We start from the raw sequence: 13,899 nt of genomic DNA, 5'->3' as shown, positions 1-13,899 counted from the left end.
GCGAGTGACTGTCCGGACGTGGCGGCGGTGGCGGCGGTGGCCGGCGCCGACATTTTGGCGGAGACGCCTGCGCTTGCCGCTTGGGTGGCGGGTGTGGTGCGCTCGTCCGCCGGGCCGGTGACGCTCGGCACATACCTGTACGCCGACGGCGAGGCGAACGTGCGTATCACCGCGGCGGCCGACGTCCTGACGCAGGCGGCGATGCGCGCGGCCGCCGCCTCGCGCCGCGAGCTCAGCCTGGCTTACCTGCCCTCGCAAACGGTGGCACACGTCATCCCCGCAGCCGCGGCGGAGGCGCAGCGGGCCAACGCGGCGAAGGCGCCCTGGTGGCAGTCGATGATGCGCTATCGTCTCGCCATACGCCCGCCGCTCAGCGGCGCGGCGGGCAGCGCGGCCGCGGAGCCGACGTACGTGCACGACGCCTACTCGATGACGCAGGGGCCAAATTACGCGCTCGCGCAGCACATGCGCCAGTGGCGTGCGATGCTCGCGTACACTGAGGGCTACGCCGTCTCCGCGCCGATGGCGCCGGCCGCACGGACCGCGTCCATGCTGCATGTGCACACCGTCGCGACGGCGCTCGACGGGTTCGGGTATTTCCGACCCCTCGAGGCCTTCGAGCCAGACTGTCTGCGCGCGTGCCTGGCAGACTCCACCTCGGGCAGGAGCTGTGCTCGGACGAGCTCCCGCTCACAGATGCCTGCCGCGACAATAGGCGGCGCTACTCGCCGTGGAGCTCTCGACGCCGATGCCGGCGCTGCCCTCGCCCTTCCACCTCTTCACTCGCCATGGCTTCCACGGCGGCTTCTGGCGTTTCCCGTACTCCTCCGACAGCATCGGCTCTTCGGCCTACGTCCTCGGCATGGTGCGCCCTTGGCGGAAGGAGGCATGAGTTGGGGGGCGGGACGGGAGCAGGGCTGCGCATGTAGTCAATTAGCACACCACGGCCCAGTGGGGATTTTGGCCTCCTCAGTGATCGTCTGGGCGAATCCTAAATGGCATGCAAAATGCCAATACGTCTCGTTTTTTGTGCGCTAACTTGTAGAGCACCTTGAAAAACTAGTATGTCTTGAACCGAAAAGTTTCTCGATGAAGTGGGGACGGACACCCGTGAATGGCCTTAATACGAAACGAGAAGGGACACACACATGAGTCATGACGCCGCACACACGACTACGAACACCGCACCGGGCACCGCGCGCGCACGCCCACCGCCCCGCCTAGGTGGGAAATGTGCCGTGCCAACGTCCTCCAGCAAATACATACCCCGTCGCATCTCAGCGCTCGCCTCAGGCGGTCACAGCGACCGGCTCGCCAACGAGCTCGCCCTCCGCGGGCAGCCCGACGAGGATGTGCGGCGAGCCCGCGACCATACACGCGACCGGCTTGTCAGCGCGCGCCTGGAAGATGATGCAGCAGGCCTGCGTATATGGAATGCCGGCACCCACAAAATCAAGCTGCGGCAAGTGCAGCTCCTGCGATGCGCCTGGCAGCTCGACGGGCTTCGCGAAAGACGACCAGTTGCTCACCATGCCGCAGCGCAGTCCCTGCCCACGCGAGGAGAATCGACTCATGTGTGAGCCGCAGCAGCATCGGTTCCATCAGCAGCACAGCTGCTGCGGGGCGCAGGCGGCTGGGGGGAGATGGGGCGGGTGGCGCGCTGTGTGTGTGCGCGCACGAGGTGCTCGCGGCTCGAGGGCAGGTCGGTGGACGGCGTGGCGGCGCGGCGTAATTTGGCGAGGGAGCGACGAAGGAGCGAAGGCGTGGCCACGTCCGCCAGCCTGTACAGGACAACGCTCTCGTAATTGCCTGCGAGGCTCATGGGCGCGTCCGGTAGCCTGCCCCGAAAGTTGACTGCCATCATGCCGAGGCCGAAGCCGCCACGCTGGAGGAACCAGGATGTGATGACGTCATTCGTCGAGACGAAGGCTGACGCACCCGACGCCTTCGCGGCCGCCTTCTGCGCGGCAATGTAAGTCTCGTCCACATGAAATGTGCGCACCTCCACCGTTGTTCGCAGCAGTGCCGAGTACAGGAGGCCGCCAATGCAGTTCATGACGAAGCCGGGGTTGAAGATGGCGCGCTTGCCGTCGCCCAGCGCTGCGTCAATCGCGTCGCTGACGCCGGGCCGCCGCTGCGCGTCCAACGCCACGACGTTATCGTTCGCGCTCAGCATGTTGTGAAGCATGTAGAACGTGTGGCCATCGCCGATGACATGGGACATGCTGACGACCAGAGCGAAGCGCATGGCTGGATCGTCGCTGTCTGGGACGAGAGTGACGCGAAAGATGGGTACCCCGAAGCCTGGCTGCCCCTTTTTGCAGAGCAATGTGGCCACGGCTGCGCCCATCTTGCGCATAGACGTCCCACGGCTCAGCGGGATCTCGCCCGCGGCGCAGGCTTGAAAGACACCGACGTCTGCTGTGGAATCGTAATAACACTTGCCGTTTTCAAGCCATCCGCCACACCACGGGTTGAATTTCAGAATTTCTGCCACGCGTGTGGCGAGGTATTCGGCGGCCGACGCGTGTGAACCTGAAAAGAAGGTGATGGTGGACACAGAGTTTTCCTCTGCGAGGAGCGTCGAACGCTCGAAAGGGAGCAGTTCCAACACGGACTTATTTGCAATTCGTGCGGCCTTCCGTCTCCTGAAGTAGAAGGCCGCTGCGGTAACGACAGCAGTGCCCGCTGCGGCGGCGAGAACCATTGTGCGATTCATATACATAACCAGACGCTGCCGTGCAGCCGCTGTCGGTCGGCTGATGTTTGGTTACCTGTTGCGCTACGCCGCGAGCCTGGCAGAATTTTAGAACGCGAGAGAGAGGCCCCCAAGGGCCTAGAAATCGCGCCTGCCTATCCCTTGTCTCCCAGTAGCTAAAAGTCTCCCAGTACGTACAACAAAGGCGCAGGATTTTTTTGAGCAGCCAGTGACTCAACTGCGTAGTAAACGCAAATCCCGTCCGCTCGATCGTGCCGGTGAGACGCGAGCGAGCGGGCGCTACAAACAAGAGACTACACACTTACATCGATCTCATGTGAGCTGGCAGGAATCTACCATGATCTCGGCGGTAGGCAGAAATCTCGCCGTTGGGCGCTGACTATTCAAACAACGAGCCCCCACAGCAATAGGGAAGAAAGCGAAAAGAACACACACATACGGCTTTATATCACCGTCCGGCCGTGCCCCGCTGTCGCGAACGAACTGCGCGTAGAGCGAGTCGGAGACAAGAGCCCCCTCGGCGTCGTACTCGGCGTCGTACGTCGGCGTAGAAGATGATGAGATCGTCGACGTAGACTCCGATGATGAGCTCGTCGTCCTCAGTGGAGCCCTTGATGAGGTTGAAGCAGGAGGTCCCATCGAAATCGCGAAAGTTCGTGTATCCGACGACGAAGGTCTTTGACGGCGCAGTCAGCACGTGCACGTAGTGGACTGTGGCTGTGGACGCCAGGTCCGTCATGCGGTACTTGTGCCACACCTCTGGCTTGTTGACCGTGTCGGGGATGGCGGTGACTAGGATCCGTGCCTCGTCCTCCGCGAAGCCGTTGCGCATGCGGAAGGCATCGAACGCGTCCTTGGCCTTGGCTTCCTCCCACGGCTTGGGGACCTCAGTGACGTTGCAGACGTCGACGAGAGAGAAGAGCTTCCGAATGATACGGTTGCTGAGAGGCAGGGTCGTGCTCGCGGCGAGACCGTGCGCGCCGCCATGGTAGGTGTATGCGATGAACCAGGTCCACAAGTTAAGGACGAGGGAAATGCAAAACGTGACGACGCCGAGCGGGACCCACATCACGAGGCCGAAGGCGTTGAGGATGGGCCCGGTTGTCGTCATGGGCAACCACTGGTACTTTTGCGGCGGGTGCGGTGGGTAAGGGCAATCCCCCTTGGCGTGGAAGGCGTCCCACTCGGCGCGCCACATCGGCGAAGGACGCTCGACGGCAGAGTCGCTCAACTGTGACCGGAGCTAGAGCCTATCTCTCGTAGGGCAAGCGGTCCCTCGCGCGGCAGCAGATGGCCTTCAAGGCCATCTGGGCGGAGATGGATGGGCAGGGCGGGACCGTCCACGCAGTCTACACGATGGTCCTCAAATCGCCTTCGGAAGTCAAAGACGAGTAGTGCGCTGCGCGCGGCCAGAGGGTTTAGCCTCCTGTCTCGGCAACCACCGGGCGGCGCGGCGCGACATGCTGTGCGGCGGCGAGAGAGGGGTGGGCTCGCGCGCACCCGGGCGCGAGCCCACCAGTGTTTCGACGTCGCTTTCGCTCGCGACGCGGGTTCCTTTTGCAGTTGCAGGTCTCGTGTGTAGCCTGGCCCAGCGTGCGCGCGCGGAGGGCAGTCTACCTATCGAAATACCGTGATTTTAAATCTTAGAAGGTGGTGTAGACGACCTAGCGGTATTCTGCAAAGGGGTGTGAACGGAGAGAGCAAACTCCTGGCAGCTCCCACAGCCGAAATGTGCGCCAGCTGCCCGCTCACCTGTGTCACGCCGCCGCGCACGCACCTCGCTATGTGCTCGCGCGAGCTCCCGCCCGAGCCTCCAGCTCGGTGTCCCACTGCTGCGGAGCCGATCGCTTCTCCTCGGCGCTCGCGTCGAGCCGAGCTCTCGGCACTCTACGGCAGGCGTCGCTGTGCGGGGCGCCCGTTTCCTGCTGGCCCGAGCGGAAAGCTCCACGTGCCCGCGCGAGCTCCCGGCCGAGCCTCCAGCTCGGCGTCCCACTGCTGAGGAGCCGATCGTCGTCCGTCGTCCGTCGGTTCTCTCGAGGAGCCGAGTTTTTTGGCCGGGGACGTTCCAGGAGGGGGGGGGGGCACCCCCCCCCCTCCTTTACCCGGGGGTTTTTTCGCGGGGGGGGCACGGGCGCCCCTCGCCCCGGGGTTTTTTGGGGGGGGAGCCCCCCCCCCCCCCCCCCCCCCTCCCTCGATCTCGCGGCGAGAGCACGAGCGCGCCGTCCTCCGGCGACGCGCCGCCACGCTCTTCCTTAGGTCGTCCTCCGAGATATCGGTGCCGGACCGGCGGGGCGGGGGCGGGGCGGCGTCGGAGCAAGTGTCTCGGCCGTCGGTCGACGGAGCGGCGACCCGCGAGCACGCTTCGTCGGCGCCCGACGAGGGTGGTGCCGCTGTCGCTCTGCCGCGTGCGCAGGCGTGCGCAGGCGTGCCGAGGTCTCGCGACGGCACTCAGCCCGAGCCCCTCCGGGCGCTCGATCGTATGCTCGTGGAGGCGTCGCGCGGCCGCAGTTTTCGCAGCGGCGGCCGCCGCTGCGGTGGATGCGGGCCAGAAAGAAGGCCGCGCGCGCGGCCAGGGGCCAGGGGCTGGCTCTGGCTCGGGCGAGGGCGATCCCGGTTGTCCCTCCGCGGGCGCCTCTGGTCATGCCCGCTTGCTCGACGGCTGGGTTGTGCGTGCGCGCGACTCTCGAGTCGTCGGCGAGTAGTGTGCGCGGGCGGTGGGTGCCGTGGAGATTAGGGGAGATCGCTTTGAGCTGCGGGAGATGTTTGGGAGAACGACCAACGAGAGATACAGACACGGCGGTACGGTGTCTGGAGTAACATCTCAGAGATTGAGCAGCGCAGGGGGTGTGCACCTGCCCCCCCATCTCCGGTCCAACGAGTAGAAACATGTTTCCAAAAAGCAGCTACGCCCGACACGACGACGAGACTCTCACTCTCCTCGCGCACTTCGCAGCAACCACAAGGTCCAAGGATCGGGCGCGGGAGTCAGAGGAATTAGCTCAGCGAGAGACACGCACTCACACTCACACACACACACACACACACACACACACACACTCACACACACACAGAGAGAGAGAGAGAGAGAGCGAGCGAGCGAGCGAGAGAGCGAGCGAGCGAGAGAGAGAGCGAGAGTACAGTACAGTGATCAACAGAGACCCCCACCCACACGCCGCGCAGTGTGGGAAGCGACGACGGAGACTCACTACTCGCACTCGCAGCACGGATTCAACGGGAGGAACGAGGGGACGCCCGGGCAGCCCCCGGGGCACGCGCAGCCGTTACGGTGCGCGTCCTGCCCGCCGCCCGGCATCGGCGCATCCTCCGCCGCCGCCGGGGCCGGCGGCTCGCCCGGGATTGGCGCGTCCGTCATCGGCGCGCCCGGCATCGGCGCGCCCGGTGGCGCGCCCGGCATCGGCGCATCGTCCGCCGCGGACCGCGGCGGCCCATGCGCCCCACAATAGGGCACGGCCACGCCGGGCGTCGCCCGCAGGAACGCGGCAAAGGAGTCGTGGTCGAACGTGCCCTCCATGATGGCGAGCCGCGTCGCCGCGTGGGGCGGGCGGTTGATGGCGTCGACGACGACGACGCCCCACGCGTGCTTGACGGCGTCAGCCTGCTCGAGCCCGCGCAGCCACTCCGCCGCGTCCTTCGCGGTGCACTCGTTGTACGACGACGTGCGGGCGGCGAGCATGTGCCGCATCGCCAAGTAGTCGCAATCGCTGCAGCCGGCGCGCTGCACCACGGGCGGCAGCGTGTAGCGCGTCACGGCCGGGAGGTGCTGCGCCGGGAAGCAGAGGGCGTCGCTGCACGCCGGGCAAAGGGCCAGGTGGCGGAGCGCGAGCCCCGCGCGAGTGCGCCGCGAGTGCGCGAGAGCCGCCGCTAGGCGGCGGTAGCTCTCATAGAGAGCGCCTGCGGGCTGCTGCTCGCGCAGCGCCACCTCGAACGCGAACTTTGCGTCCGCGACGAGCTGCGGCGCGTGCGGCGCCTCGCCGTGCGCCTCTGCGTCCGCCTCGCGCAGCGTCAGCGCGACGCCGCGCCGCGCGCCGAGCAGCCGCGCGCGCGTCAGCCAATGCGACGGCCAGCACTGCGGCAGCAGCAGCTCCTGCCCATCGGCGCCGCGCCAGGGCTGCTGCTTGAGCTTTGGGTCGGCGCGCCATTGCGGCGGCTTGGGGAGGCACTGCCGGTACCACAGTAGCAAACGCGCGTCGAGCTGTTGCGTGGACAGCGAGTCCGGGTCGCACGAGAAGGCGTTCGGGTCAGCGTACGGGCCCTCCATCGCAGCGAGTTCGTAGTGCATCTCAGCGCCCATGCTCGGCGGCCTGTGATCGCCGCCGTACGTCTGCAGGAGCCGCCGCACCTCGCGGACGATGCTCCTGTTGAAGGCGATGGTGATGTTGTCCTTCTCGACCGCCTCCGTTGCCTCCCCCTCGCCCAGCGGCTTGTCCGCCGTCTGGTACGCGTCCTTCGTCTCGACGGTGCCTCCGTCGGCCGCGTCGAGAACGCCCAGCAAGGCATCAGTGGCGATGGATAGCGTGCGCTCCGACGCCTCGCGAGCCGCCTCCCCCTCCCCCTCCTCCTCGCCGTCCTCCAGGTCGTCGAACAGCCGTGCAGCGGTCTTTCCTGCCTGCGCTCGCCGCACCGCATTCAGCTCCTCCTCCGCCGCCGCGCCCTCCGAGGCCTCCGCCGCCGCCGCCGCGGCGGCGGCGGGCGACGGCGTCGCGGTGGCGGCGGCGGCAGCCGCGGCCTTTTCCTCCGCCCGCTTCGCCGCCTCCCGCAGCCTCTTGTGACGCCTGCGTCGCGTGGCTTCGGCTCGCGAGCGGTTCTTGGGGTCGGGGTCAAACTCGACGCGGTCGATGACCCAGTGGTGACGCGCGTATGCCTCGCCGAGCGCGCGCACCACCCTCGCCCACAGCTCGCACTCCGCCTTGATGTCGCCCTGGAAGTGTGGCACCCTGTGCCACGGCCGCTCCGGGTTGTCCTTCTCGAGCTCCCGGTCGTAATCCTCGTGGCGCGCGGCAAGGACGGCGCGCCAGCGCTGCTCCGTCTGCGCAGGCCGGGGCCGCTCGACCATGAGCGCGTCCATCTCGACGTCCGCGTTCTCCTTCTCGCCGCCGCCGCCGGCGAGCGGCTTGCGCCGGCGCCGGCGGCCGGACGCCGCCGCCGGCGCAGGTGCGGGCGGAGTCGCGCGCCCCGTCTCGTTGTCGGGCGACTCCTCGCCGCCGGCGGCGTCGGGTGCGGCGACGTCGGCCTGCGAGTCGCGAGGGCGGCCTGCACCGGCGGCGGTCCGCAACGTCTCGCCGCCAGCCACGCCGTGAACTCATGGGCGATGTCGCTGTCGTCGGGCGGCTGGTACAAGCTCGGCTGGATGTGGTCCATGAAGGCCTCCATCTCGGCCGCGGTCACGTCGTCGGGCGCGTCGACGGGCTGCAAGGCCGTGGACCGCACGGCGGGGCGGCTGCGCCAGGACTGGCGCGTCGCTGACGACGAGCCGAAGCAAAAAGAGCTGGACGACGGCAAGCCCGGCTGCATTCTCGCACCGGGACGGCGATCCTGGTCGAGCATGAGACGCCGCCTGCTTTTGGATGTTTTCTTTCTTGATTCCGTTTGTTGCAAACGGAATCAGTTGCAAAACCCTGAATAAAAAACAAAACGCGAAAATCCCCTTTGCAGCCAAGCCTACCGGGCACCTAATTAACGGCTGCGAACAAAAGCGGCTCTGCCAACCGCGCAACGGCCCCACGTTTGGGTGGGTGGAGGAAAGAAAGAAAGAAAACCACTGTCAACCCGGCGAGCGACCGCTGGGTCGAGGAGCCGCCCCTGAGGTTCCACACCAGGCGGTGCGGCCGCCAGTGCCGCCATCGTTTCCGCCACCCGCACTGCCACTTCCGCCCCCGCCACTGGAACGGCTACAGGGTCGTGGGGCCGCCCCAGCGGCTCCATACCAAGCGTTTTGGCCGCGAGGGCCGCCACCGTGGCCGCCGCCCCTGCCACCGCCTCCACCCCCGCCACCGGCGGGGCCGCCGCCGTATGGACCCGCTCGGAATAACCTGGGGGGTCCGGGACCGCCCCGCCGGAGGCTGGTGTACCCGGGAGGAGGAGATGGGGGAGGGGAGTCGCCGCAATACGATAACGGACCCGCCGGCGAGTCGATGTCGGACTGCTTAATGGGCTCTTGGAAGCAGACACGCGCGGACCGCCGGCAGGCACGCGCGGACCGTCGGCCGTTAACGAGGGAAGAGCGGCGCTGCATGTCTGGACGGAGAGAGGAGAGGAGCTAGGGAGTCGCCGTTGCCGCGCTGGAGGAGACGGGAGCACCTCCTTCCTCACCGACTGCCCAGGTTTGACCCTGGTTACCGGCATTACCTCGGCATTCGTCCTTAGTGATCAGGCGAAAGATCGGGGGAGCCGCCTTTTGGTACTAAGGAAGTGCCCAGCCTCTTCAATCTGACGGCGCACGCAATGCATGAGACTAGGCATGAGATTTCCAAGTCGAAGGAGTGCTCGATGGACGATGCGCAAGCGAGCGGGGATGGCCCGCCACTCGAACCCGCAAGCGGGCGTACGAACGAACCGCGAGCGGCTCGCACTCGTGGCACACAGGCGTGCGACAGACGGCGCCGGGGCTAGGCGACCGAAGAGGAACTACGGCAAGAACCGCACACCACCCGCTGACGAGCGCTCGCGGAACAGGTCCGCGGCGCCCGCCAGGGGCGTGCGCGAGACAGGGCTCGGAGCCCTTTTCTGTGAGCCCCGGGATTCCCTCCCGGCGGGGGTTGTGGCGGAGAGCCGGCATGGGAATCGCCGGCCCCCACCCAGGGGGTGCCCCTGCCAGGCGCCGCAAGCGGTGCCCGACAGGGGCGGGTGCCCCCCCGAGAGGTGGGGGCGGGGTCGGGGTCCAAAGTGATTCGGCCTATCGCCTCGGCAAGGTCCTCGGTGTGATTCTCAACAGTCAGGCAGGCTTCAGGTGAAGAACAGCCAGGCTCGGGGCCACACCATACTCGGGTACCATACCATACCCCGCAAAAAGTCCGAACCCAGGAACTGCGGCCGAGGACAATGTTGCCTCTGCTTGTCGGCGCGCAGGCACTGGTGGTTGCGCCTCCGGCCGCCGGACAGGATGCGATCCGAAGCCTGATGACGAAGCACGATCCGATCCTGCTCTACGTTTCCAAGCTGCTTGAGCCGGACGTGGCGAGCGACGCCGGCGCACTCTACGCGTGGTGCCGCCGGCTCGATGAGCTCGTGGACGACCCGGCAGTGAGCGGCGACCCAGCGACGACTGTCGCGCGCATAGATGAGTGGCGGCAGCGGCTGGACGAGCTGTGGGAAGGCTCTCCACGCGACGATCTCGACGCGGCGCTGCTCGTGACGCTGCGGCGCAACCCGTCTCTCGGCGTGCAGCCGTTCGCCGACATGCTCCAGGGCATGCGCTCGGACGCGGTTCGCGCGAGGCGCGTCGAGACGGGCGTTCGTCCGGGATGGCTAATAATTGATGACTGCTCCACGACGAATCAGTAATAGGCGCGTCGCGACGGGTGCCGATCTGGAAGAGTACGCGTACCAGGTGGCGGGCACGGTCGGCCTGATGCTGCTGCCACTGCTCGGCGTGAGCGAGGAGGAGGACGTGGCCGCGGCGCGCGGCCCAGCGATCGCCCTCGGACAGGCAGTCTCGCTAACCAACCTTCTCCGCCACTACCTGACGCGCATTCAAAGTGGTGAGTGACTACTCGAGGATAGGCGATCCAGCTGATCAACATTCTCCGCGACGCTCGCCCCGACGCCGCACTCGGCCGTATCTACCTGCCGCGGGACGAGATGGCGGAGCGCGGCGTCGACGAGGCCGCAGTCCTGGCGCTGCAATGCACGCCCGCGTACCGCGGCCTGGTTGCGCACACCCTAGAAGCGGAATAATGTGTGTTCTTGTGTAGTCCAGCCAGCGCTCGAGAGGAGACGTGCTTCCGCTGTATTCCACCGTAGTCAGCTGTATTCGCTGTACTCGCCTCCCTCGTACTCACGCGGTGCTCTGAATACGCTGCACACAATCCCGTGCTCCCGCCCTCATGTTGGTGCGTTCACCTCTTAGGTTGCGCACACCGCAGAGCGCGCTGAGGCGTTTCTGGGGCGGGCGGAGAGAGGCGGCCGATCGCAGCCCAGCACCGGCCCGCTCCTCTCGCTCAAGCCTTCCACGAACCTTCTCGGAACCTTCCCCTAAGGCGGCCGATCGCTGCCCGGCGCCGGCCCGCTCCTCGTGGCAATCATCGCCGAGCCTCCTAGATGCGGCGCACGGACGCAAGCACTCGCGGCCATCATGCCCCAGCACTCAAGAGCAGCGAGTTTCATGAGACCGCGTCCTCCCTCTCCCCTCAGCTTGTGTCTGTGTGCATGCACTACACAAAAGCACATCCCCGGGGCCCAGTCGCCCAGATCGCACGCACGGACAGTCGAGAAGTTGCATGCACACACTGCACACACCAGCTCGAGCTGTAGTTGCATGCACACAGGTCGAGTTGTACCGCGACTATCTGACGGAGCTCGCGCGCCGCGGCTTCGACAACCTGAGCGCGGGGGGCGACCGCGTGTCGATCAGCACGCCGCGAAAGGTGTGGGCCACGCTGCGGGCGCTGGCAAAGGTGCTGCGACCGGAACCGGCGACGTGGACTTTTTAGTTTTTTGTGTTGTTGTGTGTGCGCGCGCGCGGCGCCTTACATTGGGAGCTTCTCGAGCCTTCCGACTAGTTTTTTCGGCGCTCCGACTAGGGGTCGCGATGCCACACCAAGCTACTGCGATACCACACCAACCCCGTGTCCCGAATCCAGCCCTTGGCGTTGGTGGTGCCGAACTCGAGCATGGCGCCCGCCCGCAAGCGCGCCCGCACCGCCGGCGAGGGCGGCGACTCGGGCGGCGGGGCTGTGACGGTCCCGGATGGCTTCGAGCCGCCCCTCTTTGGCGCGCGCGTCGTCGGCCAGGTCACCACGCTGCCGCTCGAGGGCGAGGACGGCCCTCTGGCAGCGCTCGGCGTGTACGGCGTCGCGAGCGATCGCGCGGGCGCCTGGTACGTCACCACTCCTGACTCAGTGCTGCACGTCTCTGCGGCCGGGCGCGTGCGCCGCGTGGCAACGCTGGTAGGCGTCAACCTCCGCGGCATCGCCGTCAGCCCGGACGCCAGCGCGCTGTTTGTGGCGGACTTTGGCGGCCACAAGATCCTACAGGTGGAGGCGACGACTGGCGCGGTGACCACTCTCGCGGGCAGCGGCACCGTGGGCAGTGCTGAAGGCGTGGGCGGCGCGGCGCAGTTCTATAGTCCAAGCGACCTTGCCATCAGCCCAGACAGCAGCGCTCTGTTTGTGGCTGACTCACACAACCACAAGATCCGGCGGGTGGAGGTGGGGACTGGCGCGATGACGACGCTCGCGGGCAGCGGCACTGAGGGAGGCGCTGATGGCATGGGCGGCGCGGCGCAGTTCTACCTCCCAATCGGCGTCGCCATCAGCCCGGACGCTAGCGCGCTGTTTGTGGCGGACTTCGGCAACCACAAGATCCGCCGGGTGGAGGTGGCGACTGGCGCGGTGACGACGGTGGCGGGCAGCGGCACCGAGGGCAGTGCCGATGGTGTGGGTGGCGCGGCGCAGTTCTACTACCCAAACGACATCACCATCAGCCCGGACGGCAGCGCGCTGTTTGTGACAGACGCCAGCCACAAGATCCGGCGGGTCGAGGTGGCGACGGGCGCGGTGACGACGGTGGCGGGCAGCGGCACTCGCGGCAGCACGGATGGCGTGGGCGACGCGGCGCAGTTCAAAAACCCACTCGGCGTCGCCGTCAGCGCCGACGGCAGCACGCTGCTGGTTTGCACGAAAGGCGGTGGCCTCCGCCAGGTCTGCGTGTCGGCGCCTCCTCCGCCTCCCACCTTCGCGCCGATTGTGGTGCCGCCCTCGACCATGGTGGACGACTTCGGAAAGATGTGCGGCGACCCCACTCTCCCCGAGGGCAAGGTCACCTTCATCGTCGGCGATGACGAGGAGCGCTACGAGCACGTGAGCAAGTGCGTCCTCTGCGTGCGGTCCGTGTTCTTTCGGACCATGTTCGGCATCGGCATGAAGGAGCGCGACGCCGCCGAGGTCACGGTGCGCAACACCGATCTCGCCACCTTCACCGCCCTCGTCCGCTACCTCCTCACCGACCAGCTCGACCTCGGCGAGGAGGGGGGCGGCAGAGCGCAGCGCGCGCTCGACCTGCGGCAGCTGGCGCAGATGTACCAGGTGCCGCGCCTCGAGCTGCTCTGCGCGCAGGCGCTGCAGGAGAGCGTCGGGCCGGCGAGCGCCGTGCCGCTGCTCGAGGCGGCGCACACGATGGGCGACGGGCGGCTCCTCGCGCAGTGCCGCCGCTACGTGGCGGACCACGCCGCCGAGGTGCGGGCGAGCGGCGGCGTGGAGCAGCTGCGCGACCTCGGCGTGGCCAAGGGGCTGCTCGGCGACGCGCTCGACCAGGTGGCGGAGCTGAAGGGGACGGTGGCGGAGCTCGAGTTGGAGCTCGAGAAGGTCCGCATGTAGGGCTGAGGTTCGGGTTGCACACTCTTTGTGGCAGCGGCTTAGGGCGTGCGCGAGAATCGGCTTGCAATTTTGCACGTGACGGCTGGCGCGAGCATTTTGAGTCCTCGTACTAGTGGGAGAAACTCGTGGAATACTGTCCCGTTTTGCTGTTCACAGCTAGGGACGGGAAAGTCAAACAACCCCACCACCGCCTCCCTCCCTCCCTCCCTCCCACAGGCAAACCTTCGGCTCCCGCTCAGAGGCTCCCCGCGCCCGTGCGGCGCGCCGAGGCGGCGCCGAGGCCGGCGCCTTGCACCCGGCCCGCGGCCGGCACCGCCTCGCCCCACAACTGACCGCCCTGCGGCCCCTGCGCAGGCGTACCACAGGCGTCGCTCAAAAAGCGACGCCGGGTGTGGGCTGCTCCCTTGACCCGTCACCCGCCGCGCCCTCGCCCGGCCGCCTCACCGCTCACGGAGCGTGCTCGCCGCCGCCGCCGCGCGTCCCGCGCCGCCACGCATGCCCCTTGCCCTGACGCGCGCTCTGTGCAGTGGCGCAGAGCGCGCGTCCCTGGCACAGACGGAGCAGCGGCCGCGCCAGCGGTCGCTGCTCCGCCCCCCCGTCGCGCGCGCCGTGCGCGCGCTGCCGCCG

The 13,899-nt window shown here is 67.4% G+C and overlaps 6 protein-coding genes across 6 annotated transcripts; 3 read left to right on the top strand and 3 right to left on the bottom strand.

Annotated features, from left to right (window-relative positions):
* Positions 1 to 216: 216 nt before the first annotated feature.
* EMIHUDRAFT_424818 (hypothetical protein) lies at positions 217 to 1,072 on the top strand. Its single transcript, XM_005772029.1, has 2 exons — positions 217 to 645; positions 716 to 1,072. Exons 1-2 carry the CDS (start codon positions 337 to 339, stop codon positions 890 to 892), a joined length of 486 nt encoding a protein of 161 aa, XP_005772086.1. The 5' UTR covers positions 217 to 336; the 3' UTR covers positions 893 to 1,072.
* Positions 1,073 to 1,103: 31 nt separating this feature from the next.
* On the bottom strand, positions 1,104 to 2,081 carry EMIHUDRAFT_444879 (hypothetical protein). The gene is made up of 3 exons (XM_005772028.1): positions 1,679 to 2,081; positions 1,476 to 1,547; positions 1,104 to 1,400 (listed from the first exon to the last, which is right to left on the bottom strand). The coding sequence occupies exons 1-3, from the start codon at positions 2,054 to 2,056 to the stop codon at positions 1,290 to 1,292; spliced, it is 561 nt and encodes a 186-aa protein (XP_005772085.1). The 5' UTR covers positions 2,057 to 2,081; the 3' UTR covers positions 1,104 to 1,289.
* Positions 2,082 to 4,437: 2,356 nt separating this feature from the next.
* Positions 4,438 to 5,558, bottom strand: EMIHUDRAFT_369453 (hypothetical protein). The gene is made up of 2 exons (XM_005772027.1): positions 4,976 to 5,558; positions 4,438 to 4,792 (listed from the first exon to the last, which is right to left on the bottom strand). Exons 1-2 carry the CDS (start codon positions 5,359 to 5,361, stop codon positions 4,501 to 4,503), a joined length of 678 nt encoding a protein of 225 aa, XP_005772084.1. The 5' UTR covers positions 5,362 to 5,558; the 3' UTR covers positions 4,438 to 4,500.
* A 1,589-nt stretch (positions 5,559 to 7,147) lies between these two features.
* On the bottom strand, positions 7,148 to 8,281 carry EMIHUDRAFT_369449 (hypothetical protein; the record flags this gene model as incomplete). Its single annotated transcript, XM_005772026.1, has 2 exons — positions 7,554 to 8,281; positions 7,148 to 7,512 (listed from the first exon to the last, which is right to left on the bottom strand). Coding segments are annotated over exons 1-2 (974 nt in total), but the record flags the coding sequence as incomplete, so codon positions are not given.
* Positions 8,282 to 9,856: 1,575 nt separating this feature from the next.
* Positions 9,857 to 11,404, top strand: EMIHUDRAFT_430735 (hypothetical protein; the record flags this gene model as incomplete). Its single annotated transcript, XM_005772025.1, has 6 exons — positions 9,857 to 10,193; positions 10,273 to 10,388; positions 10,460 to 10,606; positions 10,806 to 10,857; positions 10,936 to 10,982; positions 11,224 to 11,404. The coding sequence occupies 6 exons, from the start codon at positions 9,857 to 9,859 to the stop codon at positions 11,386 to 11,388; spliced, it is 864 nt and encodes a 287-aa protein (XP_005772082.1). The 3' UTR covers positions 11,389 to 11,404.
* Positions 11,405 to 12,681: 1,277 nt separating this feature from the next.
* On the top strand, positions 12,682 to 13,272 carry EMIHUDRAFT_316126 (hypothetical protein; the record flags this gene model as incomplete). Its single annotated transcript, XM_005772024.1, has 1 exon — positions 12,682 to 13,272. One exon carries the CDS (start codon positions 12,682 to 12,684, stop codon positions 13,270 to 13,272), a length of 591 nt encoding a protein of 196 aa, XP_005772081.1.
* Between the last annotated feature and the right edge of the window lie 627 nt (positions 13,273 to 13,899).

The sequence above is a fragment of the Emiliania huxleyi genome (genome assembly GCF_000372725.1).
Source record: "Emiliania huxleyi CCMP1516 unplaced genomic scaffold EMIHUscaffold_369, whole genome shotgun sequence".
Classification (NCBI taxonomy): Eukaryota; Haptophyta; order Isochrysidales; family Noelaerhabdaceae; genus Emiliania; species Emiliania huxleyi.
Note: the sequence above shows the minus strand (reverse complement) of the source record. Positions and strands in the feature narration are given on the sequence as shown.